Genomic DNA, 25545 nt, shown 5'->3' with positions numbered 1-25545 from the left:
CTGATGATCCTGAGAGCTCCTGGCCTACTCTTCTCGTGCGTCAAATATCATTGCCCACGCTGTGTGTATTACCTCATTTAGTCTTCATTCCTGCCCCGCTCAATCTAGAGTCTGTTACCCCATTTTACAGTCCTGCAATCTGAGACTGGGCACCTACTCAAGGCCACACAGCTATTAACGGAAGGACAAGGATCTGGACGCAGGCAGTCTGGCACCAAGGCACCTGCTCTAACCACCACACACTCAGCCAACCTCTGTGAAGCCTAAGTGCACCTCAGGACTCCGCTGGCCCCTGGGGCCAGGGGCACTCCCATCGGCTTCCCAGGGAATCCTCCTCACTCGCAGGACAGGGATGTGGCAAGTCCAGCCAGTCCTCACCAGACAGAAGCGCAAGGCTGGGGCCCTGAGGTGGTGCCCCCTTCTCCATCTAGTGACTAAGACCAGAGGACCAGCTATTTCTAGACCTTTATTTCTCTGTGAAAAGGGGGGCAAGGGAATAAAATAAAAACAGCACAATTGACACAAAAAAACCACCGAGAGGAAGGGAGGGAGGTGGAGGAGATGGGGGAGGGGTCCCCATACAGCAGCAGGAGCCGGCGACCTGGGATGCTCCCGCCTCACCCCAAAGGGCGGGAGTGGCCCCTTCCTCCCAGGGTCTCTGCTCTGTCCCACCTTGTGCGCCCCCAGCCCTGTGGGGGGGTGGATGTCCCAGGCTGAGGGAGGAACCGTGCCGGGGAAGGGACCTGGGGTCAGACCATGCACAGGGAGTGATAGCCAAAGGCCCCCCACTGTCCCCCCAGGGAGGAGCCTGGCGGGGGAGGGTGGACACCGGAGGCTGGCGGTGGCTCCTCTTCCAGCATCAGGCAAGAGACAGAACTGGGGGAACAGGAAGAGATGGGAGTCAGAAGGCAGCCAGCCCGCTGCCCACGGCTGCTCCCAGGCCAAGCATCGTCCTCGCAGACCCCCACCCGCTCCTGCCAGCATTTCGGATTCCTGACGCCTCACCAGTCAGAGCCTCCTGGGCAAAGTACTTGACGTCCACGTCCTGGTCCTGGGTCAGCTTCTCGAGGACGGGCTTGACCTCACTCTGCAGTGTGCTGGGAAGAGAGGGGGAAGGCGAGGGGTCAGAAAGGCGGGGCTGCTGGGTGTCTGCACAGACGCAGACACACAGGTGCATGAAAGCTCTCAGGGGCCAGAGCAACCAGTACTTGGAAGGCTGAAAGTCTCACAAACCAGGACAGAGGCCTCGGGGGCCCAGAATAGGTATAGGGAGGTGAGGTGATGTGGAAAGGTGGGGCAGAAAACCCAGAACCCTCAAGTCTCTGAGCCTCAGCTACGTGACGCCTTGCATTTGTGTAACATTATATACTGAGGCCTACTGCCCATCAGGTCTGGACACAGTGGAAAACCCAACCCTCCTGACTCTCACCCACACGGAGCCCAGACTGGGAGAAGGCAGATCAAATTGCTGACAAGTAACAGGAGAGACGAGCGCCTGAGGGAGGGACTCGGCCCTACAGGGGCCCAGGGAGGTAAGGGCCGAGGGAAATGCTTCTGCAGCGGCAGTCAGCTGTTTGGGGGACGAAGGCGGTCTTCAGAGAGAAGCTAAGGGGTGAAGCTGTGTCCTGGACACAGAGGTGCAGGCGTCACAAGGCCCTTCCCCCAAAATAACCACCATTCTCACTTCCATCGCCTGCGTCCCCCTTGATCCATTTTTGAAGTTGATACAAATGCAATTGTGTGTGGAGGAGGGGCAGGTCTCACCTGTTGTCCAGGATGGGCCCGATCTTCTGCAGGGACTTGGCCACGTTGAAGCGGACATTGGCGACAGGGTCCCCGGCCATGCGCAGCACGGTGGGCAACATGTGCTTGGTGGTGATGTCCTGCCCGCAGACCTCGGACAGCACCTGCAGGCCAGGGAGCAGCAGAGGGTGACTGCCCAGAGTCCTCGCTCCCTCTCACCGGGACACTTAGCGGCCGTCAGGCTTGGGGAAAAAACTAGCTGAGCATCAGAGGGACTCTGAGCTCAGACTCGCCCAGCCTGAGGGCCCTGATTCTCCACAAGTTCCCAGGTTCCCTAACACCCTCCTCACTCCACCGTCTCCCTGCCCTGAAAACCCCCAGCCCACACTGTCCCACCCCAGCTGCCTTCCTCAGAGTCTCCCTCATCCTCTGGGGATGGGACTGGATTCCTGACCCTGGGATCCCTTCCTTAGTGCTGTGGTCTCCAGAGTGATGCACAGGAAGGGATTACCGCAACAATTTTATGCTAACTTTTAAATCTCATTCTTTAATTTGTAGTTATGTGGTTTATTTAAGTGGTTTTAAGTTTATTTAAGTGGTTTATTTAAGTGTATGGTTTATTTACATGACTACATACAAGTACTTTCTACTGTATCTATCAGCACTTTCTACTGTATTTATTTATCACACATTTACATATCACACACACAGCATACATATGTATCACATACACACCATACATTACATACCACACATAGCATACATATCACACACACACCATATATACACACAGCATACATTACGTGTCACACACACACCCCATACATTATGTATTACATACACACTATACATACACATATTACATACACACCTACATTACATATGAACCACTATTCTAAGCTGTATAACCAGATCAATGTCACAGCCTCGGGAGTCTGGGGCTGTGATTGTTGGTATGAACCCTTTACAGGTGAGAAAACTGAGGCACTAAGTAATTTTCTCAAGGTGCACAGTCAATATATGGCAGAGCTAGAATTAAACAGTAGGCCTGATTCTAGAAACTGTGCTTTAACCACTGTATCATAAATATCACTTATTTTGTGAGGAAGGAGGGGGTGCTCAGACAGACCTGGCCATCACTGTTCTGTTGGCCAAATTTCCCCAGTCACCCCCACGCAGGTCCCCACCTGCAAAGGCCCTATACTCTGACCAGGGAGCCCCAAGCTCCAGCCTGCAGTTCCCCAAGGACTAACCCCTACGGTCCCAAATCCCATCACTTTCCTACTCCCAAGCCAGCTTTCCCCCGAGGACCTTCTCCATTCCTCCTCTCCCGTCTACTTCCCCTCCCCCAGGGAGAGGTGGGGGCCGGTGGGCGCTCACATTGATACAGAAGAGTGTGGTCATGCGGTGCAGGTAGTTGGGGTCCCCAGACATGGCCAAGACCTTGGGGATGATAGTCGCGTGGGCCCACTCCTTCCCGAACTTCTCCACCAGCTTCTTCAGGTTGCTGGTGGCCGCCTCGCGGATGGCATAGACTGTGGGAGGAGGAGGAGAGAGGGAGACTCAGGAGGTGAAGGACTGACGCAGGTGGGGACTCAGTCACACTCACTCCCGCCTGCAGAGCAGCCCCAGGTACCAGGCCACACGAGAACCCATAAACTCGCAGAGAAAGAGAGGGCTGTGCGCTAGATGTAGGGTTTTCTTTTCACGTAGCACATTCTCAACAGCTCCAAGGCACAGACGGGCAGACTGAGGCTCTGAATTTGCCCAAGTGAATGACTTAGTATGTGGAATGGAGCCTGTTACAGACAAATGCTAACTTTTATTTTTGCCACTCCTAGTGAAAACAATAAGCAATTCTCACAATGGCCTTCAAAGACTGGGATGAGGCACCCTATGTTTCATAGAGTGTCGGCTCAAAGGTGGCAAGTGACGTGTTTAAAGTTCGACAGCCAGGAAGTGGGATTCAAACTCGGGCTGTCTGCCGGGTGGCCCTCAGACTCTTCACTAGACCTGGCAGCCCTGGGTGACCTGATACATCCACCTCCCACTCTGACCTCCTGTGGGAATCCAGAAAGCAAGGGAGGTGGTCCATGTACCTGGCAGCAGTGGGGTGACGCCCAGCCCCCACCTGCCCCAAGCAATCTGCCCCTGCACCCTTCTAGAGCCCCAGTCTCCTCCCAGAGGTCCTGGGGAGGTGCTCACCATGATCCACAAGCCAGGCCATGCACAAGGAGTTGAGTTTCTCATCAAAGAACTCCACCCCCTGCAGGAGACGAGATAATAGATCAGGGTTGATACTGCGCAGATCTGGCGAAGCCCAGGGAAACCACCCCCAACCCCTGCAAAGAGCCAGGCACTGTTCCACTTCACCTGAGGGGCTCTCTTCCTTTTCCTCCCCTTGACTCCCACGACAGCCCTCACACCTTCCACTGGGCCCTCACGGCCCCCAGGGCCCCGGCATGGCCCCCAGGCCTGGCTGCACCACCCACCTCCCCGGGCAGCAGGCCTGGCCCAGGCCTGCAATCTCACCAGCTGTCCCGCCAGCAGAGGCATATACTCAATGATGGCCAGCCGCACCCGCCACTTGGCATCCTCCGCCAGCTCCACGATGGCAGGGAGCAGGGACTGCGACAGTTGCCGGATGCCGATCACCTCGTTCACGCAGTCCAGGTTAGAGATGATGTTCAGCCGCACCTCCGGGCACTGAGGAGAGGACAGGAGCGTTCTGAGAAGGTGCACTGCACACGGAGCCCAGGGCAAGGCTCGGACTTACACTACATGCATGTATGGGCTTCCCTGGTGGCTCCGACAGTAAAGAATCCGCCTGCAATGCAGGAGACCCAGGTTTGACCCCTGGGTTGGGAAGATCCCCTGGAGAAGGGAGTGGTACCCACTCCAGTATTCCTGCCTGGAGAATTCCATGGACAAAGGAGACTGGTGGGCTAGCCATGGGGTTGCAAAGTCGAACATGACTAGGTGACTAACATACACACAAACACACATGCGCGTGTACACAGGTAGCCCCCATTTATCCAGTTAACTTCACACCACTGTGAGACTTACATGGGTTCCTGGTTTCACTAAAAGAAACCCAAAGAGGATTTGTGCTTTACCAAAGGAAAAAACAGCTGCTTCACTCTACGCCATTTCAACCTAAGACAGGCTTATCAAAATGCTCTATCTTAGCACGGAGGGGAACCTATATCCCAATCTGCTTCCAAAAATCTCTGAAACAACTTCTAAGAAATGGCACACAAATATAATTAATTCCTTGTCCAACATCATATATTCCTGGAGGCAGACACTAGTTTTTCCTGCATCTCCCTCTGGGAGCTGTGGGGTGAATAGGCATGCGGTGAAATCAATCAATGACCCAAATAATCAAGTGTGCAGTAAAGGGTTATTAACTGGACAGCGCTAGGCTGTTCAAACTTGGCACATTCCAAACAGAGGACTGGCCCCCCACCAGCTTCTGGGAGATGATCTCTCAGTATCTGAAATAAAAAAGGGCCCTGGGCTATGTCAAAAAGATCATGCTAACATTGTGACTTACAGTGAGGCCCTTGGGCCATGTGGCATCAACTTGACCTCCACACAGGCTAGAGACCTGTAACCTAAGGTCAGCCATCAGCAGACAGGATGGGCACCCTCTCTGGGGTCTGACTGAGAGGACTGGCCTGCTGCTGGTCGGTGCCCTCTCCCTTCATGCCAGCTGAGACGGAACAAATCAGGGCAGCCACCTCAGACCCACAGGGTGCTGGGGTCAGCAGGGACAACGCCCTCAGTGTAGGTCCCCTCTGCTCCTGGATTCCTGTGAGAGAAACCATTCTCCACCTTATTTAATCCACAGCACTTCAGGGTCTCTAGTAAGCACCTTAGCCTGAACTTGGATAGACATGAACCTGTCACAGTGCCTGTATGATCAGGGAGTCAAGGGACTGCCCATCTGTCCCTCTCCACTGCCAGTCTCTGAAGGTCCTGGAGGATCAAAAGGATCTTGTTCCTTTTTTTCTCAGTATCCCGAATGCCCAGGAAAAAGACTAGTACAGAATAAAGGCACGTGAAACAAATGCCAAATAAGCGAACGAGCTAACGTGCAGCCCATCAGGCCCACAGACATTCAACTCCCTGGCGACCTGGGCGTTTGCCGCAGGTGCTGGCGACCCTGGGGAGCAGCTTCCCCGCCCACCACAGTCAGCGTGCAGAGCCCCACAACGCCCGCACCTCGTCCTTCAGCTGGGCCAGGAAGAGGGGCAGGAGGTGCTCGATGGTGCTGTCTTTGCCCAGGATCGGGGAGAGGCCCATGATGACGGAGGCCAGCGCCGACTTGACGTGCTGGTTGGCGTCAGACACCAGCTCCTGGGAGGTAGGAGGAGGACGGGAGCCACGGGGTCAGTGGCTCTAGAAACTCAAGTCCTACGAACCCCAAGACACTGCCTGCTTTTGTCCTCTCGATCCAGGCTGAGCGCACGAGGGGAACTGGAGCGCCTGCCTTACACATTCGGTGTGCCTGGAGTTCAATGACCCCTGCCCCTCCCCGGGAGCCTCTGCCCCAAACTCGAAGCTCTGCGGATGAGGAGACGCTGTGAGCTCTGAGGAGGAAGCACCCCACCACCACGCTCAGCCCCGAGCCTCAGATTCCGCCTGCCCTCAGGCTTCCTGACTGCTCTAAACCTAATACTGCCTGGTCCGAGGAGGCTGGGAACTCAGTCTGCATCGGGCTGCCCCTCACGCCCTATCTCCACCTTCCTTCCAGAAGGTTCAGGCATGCTCTACTCCTCCCACCAAACTCCCTGTTACCTTGATGCAGGGCAAGATCTGGGTCATGATCACATTCTCCCGACAGTCAGCGGAGAGATTTTCACAGAATTCTGTGGGCAGCGAGAGGGAGGTGACGGGAGGTGAGACCCGAGGTGCCCGTTCTGCCTGCAGTCCCTCGGACACCCAGCCCACCACCCACACGCCCGCTTGCTGTGTTCTGGTCACCAGCACCAACCTTTGACCTTGTGGGAGGCAGCGGCCCTCACCTCGGCCTCACAGTCTTTCATCAGGTTCTGGAAGGCAGGGACCAGGTCTGTCTTGGTGATCTCAGGCCCCACTGCTTTCTGGAGCTGCAGGAAGGGAAGGAAGGGCAGGGGGAGTGAGAGGGCTTGCTGGGCACCTTTGGTGAATGAGAACAAAATCAAAGTTACAGGCACCAGGACTGAGGCAAAAGCAGCCCTTGGCGTCACCGCTGAGATGTAACACGGGTGCCGCAGGGGCGACCTCAGCCAGGTCTCAGAGCCTCTCTGAGCTTTGGTTTCCCTGTTGTGCAGTGATGAAATGTGTATGGTGCCGAGGGGCTGGGCAGGGCAGTGGTCACAAGCGTGGCCCTGGAGTCCAACTCCCTGGCTCAAGTTCTTACTCTTGCTTATCATCTGTGTGACCCTGGATGAGTGCCTGCACCTGTCTGAGCCTCAGCTTCCTCAACCCCGAGGGTACCTACTGCAAAGTGCTGCTGTCTGCATTAAAAGTAACAACAGACTGCCTTACTGTTCAGGCTACTCGCGTTGGGTTTTCTGTCCCTGATCCCAAAAGACTAACGATGTATGATCACTGCCACTTTCTCATTTGTATTATTTCCGTGTTAAGACTATTTACCAGAACCGATATTACTTTTGTAATTAAAATAAAACAGTACAGGTTAGGGTCCCCCCCTCAGGAAGCCAGGCAAGGAGAATGCACAGGTTCTGCCGTGAAGCTGCTTCGTGAAGGCCTGGGGGAACAGGGTGGTTCCTGACTGCAAGGAGAGGAGCCTGCTGCCCGCCTCTCCAGCTTCCTCTCCCCCAAGAGCCACTGCCCAACGTTCCTGCCTGTGCTCTTCTCACCACCCAGGCCCTCTGCACACACAGGACACAGTTCCTGCCCCGGCTCTCTCTTGTCCTCCGGAACCTGCTGCAGCACCTCCTCGTCTCGGCACTTCCACGCCCACCGGCCGGCCCTGCACCTGTCGCACTGTCTCACTGCTTTCCCTGTCTCAGCTGACCTCTCCCCTTCAGGCTGCCCGTTCCCTGAAGGCCAGGAATGTGCTGAATTCACTGGATCCCCAACACCCCGCCACGAGCTGGAGCTCGATAAACATGTCTGTGCAATGAGCCATTGAGACTCCATGGAAAAAGCACTGTCCTCAGAGACGTGGCATCTGTTCTGCCTGCTTGACAGCATCACTCTGACCATTCAAACATTTGGGCCATGTTTTGGGGCTCGACTGTATCCCCTGAAATTCATACACTGACGCCCTAACTCCCCACCCCAGTACCTCAGAATGTGACTACACTTGGCCACAGGGTCTTTAAAGAGGTAACAGGGTAAAATAAGGTCATTAAGGTGAGCTCTAAGCCAAAACTTCTAAAGCGCTTATAAGAAAAGGAGATGAGAACACAACCCACAGGTAACATGCAGGGAGAAGGAGGCCGCCTATGGCCGAGCAAAGACGCCTCCGTGAAAGGAGATCAGGTTCGTAGGTCGGGAACACACACATGCTGCCCTTCTCTGCTCCTGTGGTTCCCCCACAGAACCTTAAGTTGGCCTCAGAAATCTCAAGGAAGCACTTCAAGCTGCCGCTATCAACCAACCAGAGTTGTCAGGTGAGCTAATCAAATGACAAGAGAGCTTCCTGCTTTGATGCCCAGATGACCCACTGGGCTTCACTAAACCCTGGCTCCATGTGGCCCCGCTCCTTCCTGAGGCCTCCATCTTCCCATCCGTGAGATGCTGTCTACAGCCCCTGCACACACCTCTGTGAACTTGTCGGCCACCATGTAACGGACGCGCCAAGACTTGTCCTCAGCAGCCTGGCGCAGGGTGGGCATCACCAAGGCCTCCAGGTCCTCCTGGGGCAGGAGCTGGGCGATGTTCACGCATGCCTCCACCGCTAGCAGCCGCACCGAGTCCTGGGGAGAGGGTGGGAACAAGGAGGGGGAGCAGAAGCCCCATCAGCCCCGGGCCTCCTCCCAGACTCGGGGTCTGCCGCGGGGAGAAGCAGGAGAGGGATGCGCAGGCGGCCCCACCTGCTCGTCAGAGGCCAGGTTGGAGAACATGGGGATGATCTCGCTCTTGACGTTGTCCAGCTCCAGCACCTTGGCGAACTCCCCCAGCTTAGAGGCTGCGGCCCGCCGCACCATGGGGGTGTCATCTGAGCACAGGTTCCGGAAGTACCTGGGCGGGTAGAGGGGGCTCAGGAGGAGGAAACCCTGGAATCCCAGGGAGCCCTGCAGCTCCTGGCTTTGCCCAAGTGATCCTGATCCAAGTGACAGCCTCTGAGTCTCCCCAGACCTACACGAAGGAACTGATAACAGAATCCACCCCACTAGGCCGCTGAGGTTTAAACGAGACGCCGTGTGAGAGACACCCAGCCATCTCTCTGTGTGCAGGTCTACAGCCAAGCCGCAGCTGCTGATTCTATCTATTATTGTGACCACATAAAACTGCTTAGCTAAGAGGCTGCACTGAAGCTTCTCAGAGCGTTTCCTTTCCAGCACCGACTGCTTCCAGTTAAAGAGACACAAGGGGCCCAGAACAGCCCTCCAAGCACCTGAGAGCAGCTGCATGCTGCTGTCCTGGCCGGAGTGATGGCTCAGGGGCTGGGAGTGCTGCCCACGGTTCAGGACAATGGTGGAAGGACAGGAGCCCAGAAGGAGGGGAGGAAACACACATTAATGGGAGATTTTAATCCAATTAAAAATACTGGTTCTTCCACAGGCCAAATCTTAAGTGCAAGCAATTTCCTGGGGTTCAGCCAAGAGGGAGGGAGGTGGCGGAGGCGGCGGCCTCCCATCTGCCACACCGAGACAGGCCTACGACTGCACCGCACGTCACTGGCTGGGCGCCTGCCATGTACCAGAGTCTTTCCTAAGCGTTTTATATACAGTAATCCACTTAAATAACCATTGGGAGGAAGAACCATCATTGTCTCCATTTCCTAAATGAGCAGGAGGCAGTGCCTGGACGGACACCCTGCCGCATCCACACCAGCTCTCTGAGGACTGGCAGAGCTCAGGGGCTTCTGGGAGCTGGATGGGCCTAACAGAGCCTGAGGCTTGAGAGAAGGGGACCAAGCAGAAGCAGGAGGTGGGGTCTCGCCAGGGCCCAGCGGCTGGGGGACTCACTGTCGAAGCTCCGCCTTGACGGCACTGGACACGCGGGGGTAGCAGACAGAGAAGAGGCCGCAGGCTGAGGTGCGGGAGGTGAACCAGTCGCCGCCCGCCAGCCGCTTCACCAGGGGCACAAAGTGGGCCTCGAGGTCGGAGGGGGAGTGCTCGTGCGAGATGGCCCGCAGGGACTCCACTGCCTTATCCCGCACCACCGTCTCCTCCACCGTGGCCAGCGACTCCAAGGGCGGCTGTGGGGCAGAACAGGTCAGCGCACAGCTCCCCCCCAGCCCCCCCGAGCTCCCAGCTGCTCCCCTTCAGGGACTCAGCTCCTCTGACAGGCTTTCCCTGATCACCAGAGGCCCGCGCGCACCCTGCGTCTCCTCCCTGAAGAATCACAACGGAGAACCTCACGCACAGGTCCTTGAAGGCGCTTCAGTGGGGTGTACAAACCCCCAAGCTATACATGTCACCTTCTGAGAGGGCCACAGCTGTTCCTGGCATCTCCAAGTGCAGTAATAATGACTCATGTTGACGGCAGTGTCCATTTACTACATGTTCATAGCAGGGCCACAGCTCCAGCAGTGCTGGTTCTAACTCACCTGAGTCCTATGAAGCAGGTCCTGTTACTGTCTCCATTCTAAACTAACAGGAAACTGAGGCACAGCCAGGCTAAGTAACTTGCCCGAGATGTAAGTGACAAGCCAGGATCTAAACTGGGCCAGCTGGCTCCAGAACCTCCAAAGGGCTGAAGGGCAGAGCTGTGTGGACAGGCAACCACACCAGGATCTCATGATACTGGGGAACCTGGGGCTCGAGACTCTTGTTACTGCGAGGCCTGGAGTGATCGTGTTCCTTTAGGGACATGTGACTGGCTGACCATGGGGTCACCTGGAGCCCAGCAGACCTCCTAGTACAGAGCAGGAATGCAGGAATTACTGACTTAAAGAAGGGAGACTCAATTTTTATCCTAATCTGTTCAAATAAACATGTGGGTGGAGACTTGTGGTCTGAAGTCCAACCTGCCTGACAGGGACAGAAAGCAGAAAGAAATAACTGGAGATGTCTCCAGGACCCAGGCAGGTGACTGACTGCAGCAACGGGCAAAGGTGACAGGCGGGGACAGCAGGGGCAGAGACTGGCTGGAGAGCGTCCAATCCAGGGAGCAGAGCTGCTTCCAGCTTCTAGCTCCGCCAACTGTCACAGGGGGACATGGCCGGGGAAAGCAAATCTCGGGGTTTCCAAAAGCAGCCAAAAGGGCCAGGCTCTTACATGTGAAAAAGAAATCTCATTTGACACAAGCTTCAATGTGGATGAACTCCTTGAAGACGTTATACTAAACACAATAAGGCTTTCACAAAAGACTACATAATGTTGCTTCCTTACGTGTGGTGCCACGTTTTACAAACTGAAGGTGTGTGGCAACCTTGCATCCATCAAGTCTATCAACATCAACTTTTCCAACAGCATTTGCTCACTTTGAGTCTGTGTCACATTTCAATAATTCTCAAAATACTTCAAACATTTTCATTATTAATGTATTTATTATGATGATCTGTGATCAGTGATCTTTGATGTTACTACTACAAAGACTGCAACTGCTGAAGGCTTAGATGATGGTTAGTGTGTTTTGGTGAGAAATAAGATATGCATCTTTTTTTTTGACAGAACGTTACTGCACATTTAATAGACAACAGTAAAGTGTAATCATAACGTTTATATGCACTAGGGAACAAAAAAACTCATGTGACTCATTTTATTGCAACATTCACTTTCTTTATTATGGCAGTGTGGAACTAAACCCACAATTTCTGAGGTGCGTCTGTAGGCAGACTGAGAGAGACAGCAAGGGGAAAGGTGGCTGGGGGTGGGTGCGAGGAGCTTGGGAGTAACTGCTTGATGAGGACAGCTTCTTTGGGGAGGATGAGAAAGTTCTGGAGATGAACAGTAGCGATGGCTGCACCACAGTATGCATGTACTCAATGTCATGGGAAAAGAGTGGTGAAAACAGTCACTGCTTCTTAATAATATAACTGTTTATCACCATATTCCTAATAATGGTACTATTAATAATGGTCACTAATTACTACTAACTCAGCATGAAAAAAAATTAAAAAATTGAGAACAAATTTTTTACAATCTCATTAAAAATGTGGCAGACTAAAAGAAAGCCTGCAGACTGACTACAAAACACCATCAAGAGCAGATGCCAAAATGTGAAGCTGTATCTTCAGGGACCACGAAAGACAGAATTACCGGGCGGTTCTGAGGAACAGTGAAAACCGCGCAACCTCCAAGGTTCTTTAAACCCAGGCCACAGGACTGGAGCGCCTCCTCCCTTCCCTTCTCCCAAACAGCAGTTACTCTCAGTATCTGACCATCTCTGACCTCTACCATCACCCAACACAGGGTCACATGGACAGAAGCTCAGGAAGTCACAGGGACAACCCTGGAATCCCAGCTCTGCCACTCACTAGCAGTGTGACGGCCTTCCCATCCAAGTACTAACCAGGACCAACCTCTGCTTAGCTTCCGAGATCGATGAGATCGGGTGCATCCAGGGTGGTATGGCCGTAGACAGTGTGACTGTCTCTACCTCAAAGCGTGGACAGGATGACAACAGAGCTGACATCTCTGAGTGCTTACTACATGCCGAGTACTGCACTAAGGCTTCTTGAGGTGGTCCTCAACATAAGTTCTAAGGACTCCCTTTCTACAGATGAGGAAAGGACAGCAGAGAAGTCAGGTGACTTACAAGTCACCGAGCAAGTAAGTGGAGCCTGACTCCCAACTGAAAACCTCACACACAGAGGGCCAGGTGGGCCCTGGCACTAGTCACATGCCCAGTCAACAGTGAGGAAGACAGGTGCATTTTCATTCAAATACAGTAAAAGCCTGCTGACCTGCTGGGTTAAAGTGAATGATTAAGGCCCCTCTGTCCAGAGAAGATGATCCCGGCCTGGCCTGCACTCTCCCCTCCCTGCGAGAATCCTGGTTCTGACCCCCCAGGGGCGGGCAGGGCCCACCCCCCCAGCTTCCAGACTCACCAGCAGGCAGTGCACGTACTCGGGGCCTCCGACCAGAGTGGTGAAGGTGCCCAGCTGCTCCGCCAGGGCCAAGAGGACCTCATCCTCATCGTAGATGGTGTCTGCGGGACAAGAGAGACTGGGTGACAGTCCGCCCCACAGCTGACGTTCCCTGGGGAACAAGCGTGCTCCAGTCCGCTTCCTCAACCTGGCAGCCACCCTCTGCCTGGGCGGGCAGAGATGGCAGGGGGCGGGGCAGGGGGTGGGAATGAGTGATTAGGTGTGCGATGCTAGGGAGGAGAGACCACCAATACTGTCAAGTTCAGAGCCAGCGTGACTTGATAGATATCCTGAGTCACTTCCTAACTACATGACCAACTAAGTCACTTCATCTCTCCATACTTCAGTTTCCTCATCTATAAAATGAGGGCAGTAGTCTTACCTGCCTTAAGAAGTTACTGTGAGATAATCTTGACAACGATGGTGGCATAGAGCACAAGCTCTGTGAACAAACTTGGTTCTCACAAGAAAGGGTTTAGAACACTGTCTGGCATATCATCAGTTTATAGTAAGTAGTAGCTATTATTACTATTATTATCGTTTAATGTTTACATCAACGCTATAGCACATGATGACCATGCCTGTTTCATACATAAAAACTCTATGGAACAGAGGAGTAATTTGCCTAAAGTCACCAGCGTCTAACTTCAAACCAGGCTCCATCTGCCTTCAGACCCCCTTCCATCAGTCCCTGCGCCAGCGCCCACCACACGGCACTTAAATACTATCTGTTAAACTCACAGAGAGGTTTCTCTCCTATCTGGCAGGAACCACCCCCAGAAGCCCCCACTCAACATGGGCCCCAGGACTCCACGGTACCTGTAAGGAAGGGCAGAAGCTCACTGCGGGTCCTTTCAACCCCGAGGGCCAAGGCAATGGTGGACAGCTTCTTGATGCTGTTGAGGCGAAGCTAATGAGAAGAAGAAAATGAAGGGAGAATGTTAGCAAGCTCACACTTAAGGTGATAGTTTTGGACCCAGTCGGCCGCTGGAAGCCTCGCTAAGCACGTGTAGGGTACTGAGTAATGCAAGCCTACCAAGTGACTGTGTGACCTTGAGCTGTTAAATTACAGCAGCAGCCTCAGCAACAGTATCCAATGGGTCTCATTGAGCCAACACCCCCTTCAGCACTTTCCAGGATCACTCTGTCTGATGCTGTGCCTGCATGCCCAAGTTCCCCACCCTCCTACCTGTGCCCACTCTCTGGCTCAACACCACTAACATACTCCACCTTGTGCTCTTAACAGCAGCAGCTACGTTCCCAGCTTACTGTGCTGGGCCCAGTCCCAGGCAGAGTACTCAGCTGCATGTCTCATTTATCTCTCATGACAAGCTGAGGACAGAGGGTTACAGGCCCTACCCCAGGAGAGCAAACAGGCTCAGGGAGTGAAAGTCCCTTCTAAGGGTCACAGAGCTCTGTGGCACGGAGCGGGGACTGTAACCCAGCAATGGGTTAGATGGTAGATGGTGGTTAACAGTAGTGATAACAGAACAAACAATATTATAATGACACTGCTATAAAAACAAGACTAACATTAGCAGTAGTAATTCCACTAGTACAGTGAGTTGAACAGTGATTGCAAAAAGGTACGTCCCAGTCCTAACCCTCAGTAGTGGTAAATGTGAAATATGCAAATGTAACTAAGCATCTCGAGACTGTCCTGAATTTGGGGCCAGGGGTGGTGGCGGTGCTGTGCAACATTAGAAAAGCGTGTGTCTATCCCTAGTTCCTGGCTCCTAAACCCCCGCAGCTTTCTAAGAGACAGGAACACAGGGAGCATCTCTTGTTCTGATGTTTGATTTTCGATTCTGGTTCCTGATCCTGAGCCCCAAAGTTCCTTGGAATTTCCTGGATGATGGGAATGTCTCTTGTTCTAATGAGGTGACTCTGGCTGGGCTCCTGGATGGGGCTGGTCACCACAGAGAGCAAGCCATGCTCAGAAGCTGGGAGCTTTGAGCCCCAAGCCCCATTCCCCAAGAGGGGCACTGACCGGATGATCAGTCACGTCCATGTGATGAAGCCTCTGTAAGAAACCTCAGAGTACGGGGCTTGGGGTGCACCCCCACATACTGCGAGGGTGATGCACCTCAACTTCAGGGGACAGAAGTTCCCTTGACCTCGCCCTCTGCATCCCTTCATGTGGCTGTTCATCTAGGCTCTTTATTGCATCCTTTATTACATAACAAACTGGTAAATGCCAGTGTTTCCTCACGCTCTGTGAGCTGTTCTAGCAGATAATCAAAGCCACGGAGAGGGCCTGCTTTGATGCCAACTGTAGGACATCCAGCAGGTGTTGCCAAGAACTGCTTGATCAGGAAGGGGGGAAAGCCATCTGGTGTCAGAAGTGCTAAGTGTAAGAGGGGTGTGAGAGGAAAGGAAAGACACGAGCACGAAATCCAACAGCAGTGACTTACAAGAGACAGGAGAGAAGACGAAGAGACACAGAGGGGAAGGCCATGTGAAGACAAGAGAGGGAGCTGGGGCTGTGTCCACAAGCCAAGGAATCTGTCAAGAATGGCTGGCATACCCTTGAAGCTGGGGAGAGGCGCGGAGCCTCCTGAAAGAACCAATACAGCTAACACCGTGATCTTAGACTTCTTGAACCTCCCGAAAGAACCAATATGGTTAACACCATCATCTCAGACTTCTTGAACCTCCTCAAAGAACCAATACAGCTAACACCGTGATCTCGGATTTCTTGAACCTCTTGAAAGAACCAACAAAGCTAACACCTTGATCTCGGACTTGAATCTCCTGAAAGAACCAACACAGCTAACACCTGAACTCAGACCTCTGGCCTCCAGGCGCTGAGAGAGAATCCTTTCTGTTGTTTGCAGCCACCAAAGTTGCAGTGCTTTGTCGTGGCCACCCCTGAAATCACACCCTCTGCTACGGCAGGCCCCAGGCTCAGAATGTTAGTGTCAGGACCTCATCTGATGCCCTCATCCCAGGGAACACGACGAATGCCTCCTTTCCACCAGCATGGAGGCAGACTCGGGGGTGCAGACTGCTGCCTGAATGAGCACTGAGTGGGCCAGGACCCAACCCCAGCTGCTCAGGTGGCCTGGCCACCTGGGAATCTCCCTCCGTGTCTCCAGCCTGACAGTGGGGCTGCAGCCGTGAGCTCCTGTGCGGAGAAGGCAAGGCGACGCCCCAGTGGTAGGTAGGCCCATCAGCTTCACCAGCCCAAGCACAAGCCGGACTCCTCCCCAGAGGAAAAGCGGAAAGAAGGGAGTATGGCGAAGGGGGAGCAGCAAGGGCTCCCTTGGCGCGCTCTTCCCCAGGCCATGCGACTCTGAAGAGGGCGCAAAGTGCCTGGGACCCTGCACCCCCTCCGGTTGAAGGCGCTAAGACTCTCTTTGGCAACCACAGTGATGACAACCTGAAAAAATGCTATGGTGGCCTCTCCTCAGAAAAACAGCCCACTTTTCATACAGTGTCACTGGGTCTTTGGACCACCTGGGCTTGAAGTGGTCCACTCACTCACCTGCCTGGCAGCAAAAGGGCCTCCAGATTAAGTATCACAAGCTCTGCATCTTTTCAGCTGAAGATTAAATGTATATAGAGACAGACGTACAGAAACATATAAACAACTAAATACGGTGAATGTGAACTGCCAGTGAAATCTGAGTAGGAAGCACACAGGCATTCCCTGATGTTATCTTCCTCATCCAATGTCATGGACATGCCCTGAATGCCAGATAGACCCCAGGTTAAGAGCTCCTGCACTGGGCTATATTGCCGCTTGGGACCTCTGGTTTCCATCTGTGCATGTGAGTCCCTGCAAAGATATTTTAAAATCACTTTTGCATTTGGATGTGACCATGAGACTAATGTCTGGCCAGTGAAATCCAAGTGGGAACGGTGTGTGTGACTTCTAGAAGTGCTCTTATGGGGAGATGGGGGTCACATTCTTCATCCTTCCTTCCCTGTCTGGAATGGGCCTATGATAGCTGGGGCTTCAGCAACCATCTTGGGGTCTTGAGGTAACCTGGGACTGGGGAGGGCGGGATGGAGGACACAGAACAACGTGTACGAGCCTGGGATTCCAACACTTAGTGTCACACCAGCTTGGACTACTGCCAGACTTATTGATGTGAGTCATTTAAGTATCATTTATTCAGAGTCTTCCTATTATTTACAGCCAACCTTGGCTTCCCTGGTGGCTCAGACGGTAAAGCGTCTGCCTACAATGCAGGAGACCTGGATTCGATCTGTGGGTCGGGAAGATCCTCTGGAGAAGGAAATGGCACCCACTCCAGTACTCTTGCCTGGAAAATCCCATGGACAGAGGAGCCTGGTAGGCTACAGTCTAATGGGTCGCAAAGAGTCAGACACAACTGAGCGACTTCACTTTCACTTCACTTCCCTGGTGGCTCAAATGGTAAAGAATCTGCCAACGATGTAAGAGACCCAGGTTCAATCCCTAGGTCAGGAAGATTCCCTAGAGAAGGGAATGGCTACCCACTCCACTATGCTTGCCTGGAGAATCCTATGGACAGAGGAGCCTGGCGGGCTATAGTCCATGGGGTCGCAAAGGGTCAGACACGACTGAGTGACTGACACTACTACAGCCAACCTTAATCCTAACTAGCCCAGTCAATGACGGAGTTCTTTCTGGACAGAAAGACGTAAGGACAAGCCGGCCAAGGAACGTCCAGGAAAGATTTTCCTCTTTGACGACAGGGAGGAGGATGAGAAGAACCTCTCTGCTCGCACCCATGGTTCCACGACCACACGTACCACCATGAGCCAGGGCTGCTTGTGTCCCCAGCAGCCCTCAGCCTACTACACGAGACGTAATAAATGAAAACCCCCTTCTCACCACTACATCCACACAGAGACGCTACCACTTTTTAAAATGCACGTCACATTCAACCCCCCGAGCTTCCCCGATATGACCGCACGCAGTGCGGCCCCCCATGCAGTGTATCTTCGCTTCAGGCTGAGTGACACCCGAAGGCTCTCCTGTGGACCATGAGGCCCAACACGACTGGCTCCTGTGTACAGGTTCATCCTCACTTCCCATTCCCTCTCTTTGCTCCCTGGATTCCTGTCAGAGTAGCTCCCTCAACAGCTACTAAAACACAAACATTACGGTCAGGTCTTCTTACTTGCTGACATGCCGTTTCCTCAGCTTCCCCCGAGACACAGCAGGGCTCCCCTCACTGCACTCAGGCCTCTGCTCAGGCCTCACCAAGGCCTGCCCGGGTACACCAGCACGGCCTCATCACTCTACACATCTTAACTCTCATCATTTCTAACACAGGCAGCGGATCCTTGGGCAACACGGACAGGGCTGGGGCGCCCGCCACCTGCTCACTTGAAAACCTGAGTATAACTCACAGTGGGCCCTCCTCTCAAGTTCCACATCTGTGGGTTCAACCAACGGCAGACCATGTAGCACCACAGTATTTACTGCTGAAATAATCTGCATGTAAGTGGACCCACACAGCTCAAACCTGTGCTGTTCAAGGGTCAACTCCACTTCTCTATTCACTGTTTCTCCTTCCCCACTAGAATGTGGGCTTCACAAGGGCAGGGATTCTGTCTTCTGCACTCTGTGCCTCCAAATCCCAGGGCATGGCCTGGCAAACAAGAAGAGTCCAATAAATGCTGGATTAATTTTTTAAAATCAAGGCGACACATCTATTTCTACAGGCAGAGAAGGAAACAACCTGGGGGAATATGCTCCCAACTGTTACAGTTTGGTAGAGCCGGTGGCTGGGAATGAGCAGGGTGGCAGGCGCTGCAAGGTGGCTGCTTTAATAACAAGCCTCAGCCCTGGAAGCGCCTAGTGAGTGACACAAGTGCCTCTTCAACTTCTACAAAATCCTAACATCCTTCCACCTCATTTCACGAAGAATCATGTTTTTAAATGAATATAATGTGTGTGGGTGTGTGCAGGCAGATGGGTGTGAAAAGTTCTGCATCACCAGAGAGTGAAATGAGGACCACAATCTCTATTTCTGGAGCATTTGATCTTTTTTTTTAAAGTAAAGAATGAACAAGTATGCACTCTGGCTTCACCAATTAGCTAAGGTCCCCAGGTAAATCCCGGCTACCTCAGAGCTTCAGTTTCCTCACTGTTAAGATGGTTATCACAACAATGCCTGTTTCACAGGATTGCTGGGATAATCAAATAAAGAAGACATAGAGCCTGGCATGAAGCAAGCACACAAGTGTAACCATTATTCTTATCATTATTTCTCATGTATTTTTATTTCTTGAGCAGGGAAGAAATAGTTAACCTGAAATAGAAAGGAAAAAAGTAATCTCCCCACCTCCTTGGAAACCGCAGCACAGACGAGTCCTTCCCTAGCAGTTTACCCGGCCTTATAATTATGGAGGTCCCTGCTCCCCCATTTGGAAGGTGACTTGTCTCTGGGATGAGGAAGGAGCATGACTGTTAGCAGCTGGTGATTCCTGAACCGAGTACAGGGCTGGACATGTCAAAAACAGCAAACATAAATATTTTTCAGGTCTTTAAAAATGCAGGTCATCCAGAGAAGGCACAGCAGATCCTGAACCCCACTTTCTTCCCCACCACCCTACACCAACTAAACTCTCAGAGCAACCTGATTCCTGAGTTCTGCTTCAAACCCCCATATATTCTATGTGCTCCAGAAAAGAAGCCGGAGCCTGAGACATCGTATTTCTAAGGTGTGGGCACCCAAAATGTCTTAGAGCACGCAAGAACCTGCTGTCTTTACACAGTTTATCTCATTTAATCCTCACAGCAGCCCTGCCGGGTGTATCTCCCACCCTTTTTCTCACTTAACAAGAAAATCAAGGCCCAGAAGAGGTGAGTAACTCATAAAGTTGCCAGACCAGACTTGAAACCCTGGTCTGCCTCCACCCATGGCACTGCCACCTCTGTGTCACCTCTGGGCCTACTCTGTCTCCACAGGGCCCAGCCTGGTGGTGAAAAGTGCTGCCCTGAAACCCAATGCTTTTGGCTAAGTCCTATATCAGTATTTACTGGGTTGTGTGACAATGACCAAACATTCAGAATGAAGATTCAGAATCTGATTTAAAGGAGCCAATTGTAAAAGGACACTTCTGGAACAATCAGGAAAATCTGATTATGTGTATGAATCAATTGTTAGATGACATTAAATATCACTGTAAAAACTTTGTCATGTATGATGCTTTTGAACTGTGGTGTTGGAGAAGACTCTTGAGAGTCCTCTGGACTGCAAGGAGATCAAACCAGTCAATCCTAAAGGAGATCAATCCTGAATATTCATTGGAAGGACTGATGCTGAAACGCTGAAGCTCCAATACTTTGGCCACCTGATGTGAAGAACTGACTCATTTGAAAAGACCCTGATGCTGGGAAAGATTGAAGGCAGAAGGGGATGACAGAAGATGAGATGGTTGGATGTCATCACTGACTCAATGGACATGAGTTTGACTAAACTCCAGGAGTTGGTGATAGACAGGGAGGCCCAGCATGCTGCAATCCATGGGGTTGCAAAGAGTAGGACACGACTGAGCAACTGAACTGAACTGAACTGACGTATGATAATGTCATTGTGGTTATTAAAATGCCCATTGTTTTAGGACTTCCCTGGTGGTCCAGGGGTTAAGACTCCATGCTTCCAATGCAGGGGGCACTAGTCTGATCCCTTGTTGGGGAACAAAGATACCACATGCTGCACTGCACAGCCAAATAAAAAAAGGTGCATAATGAAGTATGTAGGAGAAAGTATCTGGGGTATGGGATTTATTTTTAAAATACTTCAGCCAAAAAAAAAAAAAACGTGTGTGGGGAGGAGGATGAGAAACAGGTGAAAAAATATGATAAATTTTTTTTAAAAAACTGCTGAATCTGGATTTGGTACTATTTTCTCTGTGGCTTGAGATCTGACAATCCAAAATCATTTACTGGGAAAAAAACCCAGCACCTATCTCAGATTTCTTTTGTGAGGACTCAACAAACACACACAAAGCACTTAGCAGGCTGGCAGACAGCAGGGTTTCTCAGCCTTGGCACAACTGACCTCTGGGGCTGGACCACCCCTTGTGAAGGAAGGGCCTGGGCAGTGCAGGATGTTGGGGAGCATGCCTAGCTACTGCTTGCAGCTCTCCCCCCACCAGTCGTGACAACCTGTTAAGACCCACTGCTCTACAGTAACCATTAAGAGAACAGTTTTTAAATTCCTGAAGCATCTCACCTTTGAGAGATGAAGCCCTCATCTTACCACAAGCGGCAGACTAAATTTAATGAAAACTTAAAACATGTCCTGCACTGTTCTAAGCATTTTCCTTGTACTAACCTATTTAATCCTTGAAACATGCCTATGAAATGCTAAGTATTACTTGGGGGGCGGGGGGGAGGTATCCACTGCACGGCTTGCGGGACCCTAGTTCCCCAACCACAGACTGAAGTCTGAGCCCAATGCAGTGAACCCAATACAGTGAAAGTGCCGAGTTCCAGACACTGGACCACCAGGGAATTCCCTATTCCCACTTCATAGATGAGAAAACTGAAGCAGACAGTGTAAGTAACACAGAAACCTGTTCTCTCCACCAGTGAACCACATTTTAAGAAACGTGGTGCCCCAAACACCCCTGAGACAATGCAACCCAGTCACTGCTTCTTACTGGATAAGGAAGCAATTTCTTTGAAGTTCACTCTCCAAATATAAAACCATAAACTGCTATGACAACGGAATGAGGTCATCACTGAATGCCTTCTTAAGGGGTCAATTCCACTGCAACCTCCCAACCAGGCAGATGCTGCTTCCTCACTCATCATTATTCCTTACAGATGAGGAATCTGGACCCAGAACAGAGCGCACACAGGGAGGGCACCGGTAGTGCTGGCATTCAAATCTCAGTCATCTTGACTCCTCCATCACTCACCACACTGCATCCAAACCACCAGCAAATCCCAACAACACTCCTTTTCAAGATACCCCCAATCCTGCCAATGCTGGTGCTGCTTTGCAGTGGCATCCAGAAAGGGCTCTCTGCTCCTGCCTGGCCCCTATGCGACAGCAAAAACTCAGGAGCATGTCATTCCTCTACGCAAAGCCTGGCACTGGCTCCTCCACCTCACCAAAGTCTTTGCCTTGCTGGTCCACAGGCCTCACTTGATCTAGCTCTGGATTAATCCTCATCTGCCACCACTTCGACATTCACTATGCAGCCACCACGCTGGCCTTGCTGTTCTGACTCTCGAACTACGGTCATAAGAGCCCAAACCACAGAGGCTGGGCCAGTGTAACCCGCACAATTTTATAAATGGGGAAACTGAGGCCCAAAGGGAGTATAGAAACTCTTCGATCACCACTCCCCACAATTACAGCTAACATATATTGGGCCCTTACAACAGACCGGGCGCCGTTCTATATGACTCGTATTATTAACTCGTTCAGCCCCTTACAACCTCCCATTGACACCAGGACTATTATTAGACCATAGTTTATGGAAAACAAAGGCCCAGATCGGTGAAGTAATCGGCCCAAGGTCACTCGGGTGAGAGGCAGGGCTGGGACAGGCAAACCCTAACCCTACCTCCTCTCAATACTTCGCCTGCTGGGCTCACATATCTGAACCTCCCGCTCCTACACATTAGAAATGTTAGTCCGTTTAGTGCACTGCCCACCCTCCACTCAACGGGAGGATCCTGGAAGGGGGGCGAGTTTCCATCTCGTAATTCGTACCTGAATTTGGCCAGTTCCCACTTTGGGAGTGAGCTTTTCGCTCCCCCCCTCCCCTTCGGGGGTCTACACCAAAACTGGAGAGTGGGAGGGCAGGAACTGTAAAGTCAGTCTTCACGTCTCAGTCTCCATTTGGAAAGTTTAACCCACAGCGCAGAGCCTCAGCCGCTGAAACCGTGAAGGGTGAAAACTACCCGGACCCCCACCAATCAGGCGGCCCCTCCCCCACTCGGAGCAAGTCACGCGCCCACAGCATCCCCAAGGCGCCATTCAAGGGCTGCTGCCGCCAATCACCGAGCCGTTCCTTCGCCTCTCCCCGACCCAATCGGTCGACCCTCTCCAGAGCCGCGGCCTCGTAGGCCCGGGGCCCCGCGCGCACTTGGCAGGCCCGGGACCCTCCAAGGTGGCCTCCGCTCCCGCCCTCCGCTGGGCCGACACCCAATCACGGGCGCCGTCTCATCGAGTCCGGGGACCCTAACATATGAAAACGGAATGCTGATTGGCCGCCGCCCCTTCCGCCACTCCCAGCGAACACTGAACCTTGTCCGCGAGGGACGCCCGTGCCCCCAGGCCCCCTTTCCCTTCTTCCTCAAGTCCCCGTTGCTTCCGGACCTGAACATCCTCGTTGCGGAGCTCGTCTATGAGCACCGCGATGGGGTAGAGCGAGTCGTCGCCATCGGCCGCCGCCATCTTGGGCCCGTCCCGTTCCTGTCAAGACTGCGGCCAGCGCCGTGCTAAAACCGGGATAGGGAGGGGTTGGGCTGGGAGGAGGAAAGAAAGGCGTGGGGACGCCCGAGCCACTTTACAGGGGCTACCCCACATTCATTGGCCGCGATATCCCGGGCTGAGCCTGCGTTTCTTTGGTCCGAACAAATAAGGTCCCGCCTACCGCCCATTTGCCATTGGCCGAAGTGACGAGATTAAGTTTGCCGTAGGACAGGGGGAGGAGGAAACGGAAGTACGTGATATCTTAGCGACCAAGATTGGGCCCGCCTACGTCGCCGCTAATAGCGGCCTAGACGAGCAGTTGCTTCTAGCCAATGAGGAGGAAGATTGGGAGGTGGCTAAGCCAGCTCGCCTCCGAGTTCTTCTGCGCCTGCGTCGCTAGGAATGCATGACGTCATTGGCAGGGCAAAGAGAACTATCCGCAGGGTTTGGTTTGGGAGACAGTGGTTCCTCTTGCTGGCAAGTGGACTCCTGAACCTTTGTGCGAGAGGAGGAGAGAGTGTGTCTTTGATTTATACTTTATTTTGCTGAGGCCCCGAGAAAGGTGGCGACTTGCCTTACTCTGGGTAAAACCCAACGCTCCTCATGCGTGGATCTGATTCCTGAACGCCTGTCGCCCACCTCCCCTTTTTACTCTTCAGCAGTTCTGGAAAATTAACTGCTTGAGCACATCATGCTTTTTCATGCCAACAAGCCTTTGCCCGAACTGTACGTTCTATTTGGAAAGCAGTTCCTATTAAATCGTCAGATCTCTACGTATCTCTTCTTCCCTTCCTCTCTTCAGTCCTGGCCAAGCTCCCAGAGCCACGTAATCAGTCAATCTCAATTTCTCTCCCTCCCTCCCTCTCTCAAAATTCGTATCCCTTAGCTGAGTCTGTGCTAAAGACCCACTCCAGTTAGGAAACTGCTCCTTATAAAAGGGAGCGGGGGTTGAGCGGAGGAGACGTTGCATATTTCAGTCTTTTCCTCCTTATTCCCAGGATCTTCCCCCAACCCCAACTCTGCCAACTCACGGAGGCTATAAACCTCCTTAGCTAAGGATGCGCTCTAAATATCTTATAATTTTGTCAGTTACACCTCAAAGCGCCCCCCCTCCCCAAAGAGTGTGCCATGCAGAGACAGCCTCTGCAGCTCATAGATGCAGTCAGCGGCTTGATTCTGGTCAGACTCCACAGAAAAGACCCTGACCAAGAGTATTTCAACCAGTGACCGAAACAGTTCTCTCAGCACAACAGTTTGTTTCCACAGTTCACATCCTAAAAGAGGGATGTCCAAGGCACACTAAAGGCTTGTGTGCCACTTGGACACACTGGCAATCGTCCAGGTGTCTGACCACATCTGTTTTCTATTCCTGCACAGCTGGCACTAAGACTGCACAGCCACAGCGGCCCAGGGAGCAACATTAGGTTTCAACTTGCCTAAACCTTCCGTGTAGGTCAGACCATGCATTTAGGGAGGTCTCAGAGGACAGAGTTACTAGTGCCAGTGGCTTTGGCTATAGTGTAGAGCTGAAAATTCCCCCAAAGGGATAGCTACCACTTATTCCTATAAAGCCAGGATGCTGCTGGAACCAGTCTGGGTTCATTCTCGAATAAGTGATTCCTATAAGATGCAGGACTTCGGGGGCCCTTCGTACCTTGGTGGCAGTGGAGTCCAAATTGATTCATCCCCAAATTTGGAACATCAAGCAGGAGAATTGCAAGGCTTCTACGGATCAGACTTCAGTTTTGAGGTGCATTTGCTGCTGCTGCTGCTGCTAAGTCGCTTCAGTCATATCCGACCCCATAGATGGCAGCCCACCTGAGGTGCATTTATTGGCAAGCTAATTACTGCTGTTTATAAGCAGTGCACCTGTTGGTAGTGTCAGAGTGGCCCTGAGTTCATAAAGCAAGTGGGGACTTTTAAATGGAGGCTGCATCCCTTTGCCAGAGCTATTAACTAACAAAATCATTAGGACATTGTCTCCCATGTCCCAGGAGTGTAGTGAGTGTTGGGCCTCCTTTGGCTAATGGGGAGTTCAAGAGACAATAGTTTTTCTTTAACTGATGGAAGGATTGAGCATGGTAATCTGCCCAAAGAATCCCATTAAACTTTCACTGGAAAATAGGACTTGAATTTGATCAGGTTATATCAGCTACCCCAACTGGCTGAGATATGATGACAATTTAGACAAGGCTATGGAGGCTG

General features: G+C 52.4%; 1 protein-coding gene across 1 annotated transcript; it reads right to left on the bottom strand.

Annotated features, from left to right (window-relative positions):
- Positions 1-473: 473 nt before the first annotated feature.
- Positions 474-23376, bottom strand: PPP2R1A (protein phosphatase 2 scaffold subunit Aalpha). Its single transcript, XM_068992940.1, has 15 exons — positions 23245-23376; positions 13781-13871; positions 12923-13023; positions 9894-10126; positions 8796-8943; positions 8523-8678; positions 6743-6857; positions 6547-6617; positions 5971-6105; positions 4276-4449; positions 3949-4009; positions 3124-3278; positions 1765-1907; positions 1006-1097; positions 474-876 (listed from the first exon to the last, which is right to left on the bottom strand). The coding sequence occupies exons 1-15, from the start codon at positions 23320-23322 to the stop codon at positions 860-862; spliced, it is 1770 nt and encodes a 589-aa protein (XP_068849041.1). The 5' UTR covers positions 23323-23376; the 3' UTR covers positions 474-859.
- Positions 23377-25545: the final 2169 nt, after the last annotated feature.

Source organism: Capricornis sumatraensis, chromosome 20 (assembly GCF_032405125.1).
Source record: "Capricornis sumatraensis isolate serow.1 chromosome 20, serow.2, whole genome shotgun sequence".
Taxonomy (NCBI): Eukaryota; Metazoa; Chordata; class Mammalia; order Artiodactyla; family Bovidae; genus Capricornis; species Capricornis sumatraensis.
The sequence above is the reverse complement of the archived record's forward strand: the minus strand, read 5'-3'. Positions and strand labels throughout refer to the sequence as shown.

Coding starts and splice junctions, on each gene's coding strand:
- PPP2R1A (XM_068992940.1), bottom strand. CDS start 23,322: ATGGCGGCGGCCGATGGCGACGACTCGCTCTACCCCATCGCGGTGCTC. Junction 13,024..13,780: donor GCTTCTGCCCTTCCTTACAG/GTACCGTGGAGT, acceptor CTTGTCCCGCAG/ACACCATCTACGATGAGGAT. Junction 1,098..1,764: donor GGGCCCATCCTGGACAACAG/GTGAGACCTGCC, acceptor CTCTCTTCCCAG/CACACTGCAGAGTGAGGTCA.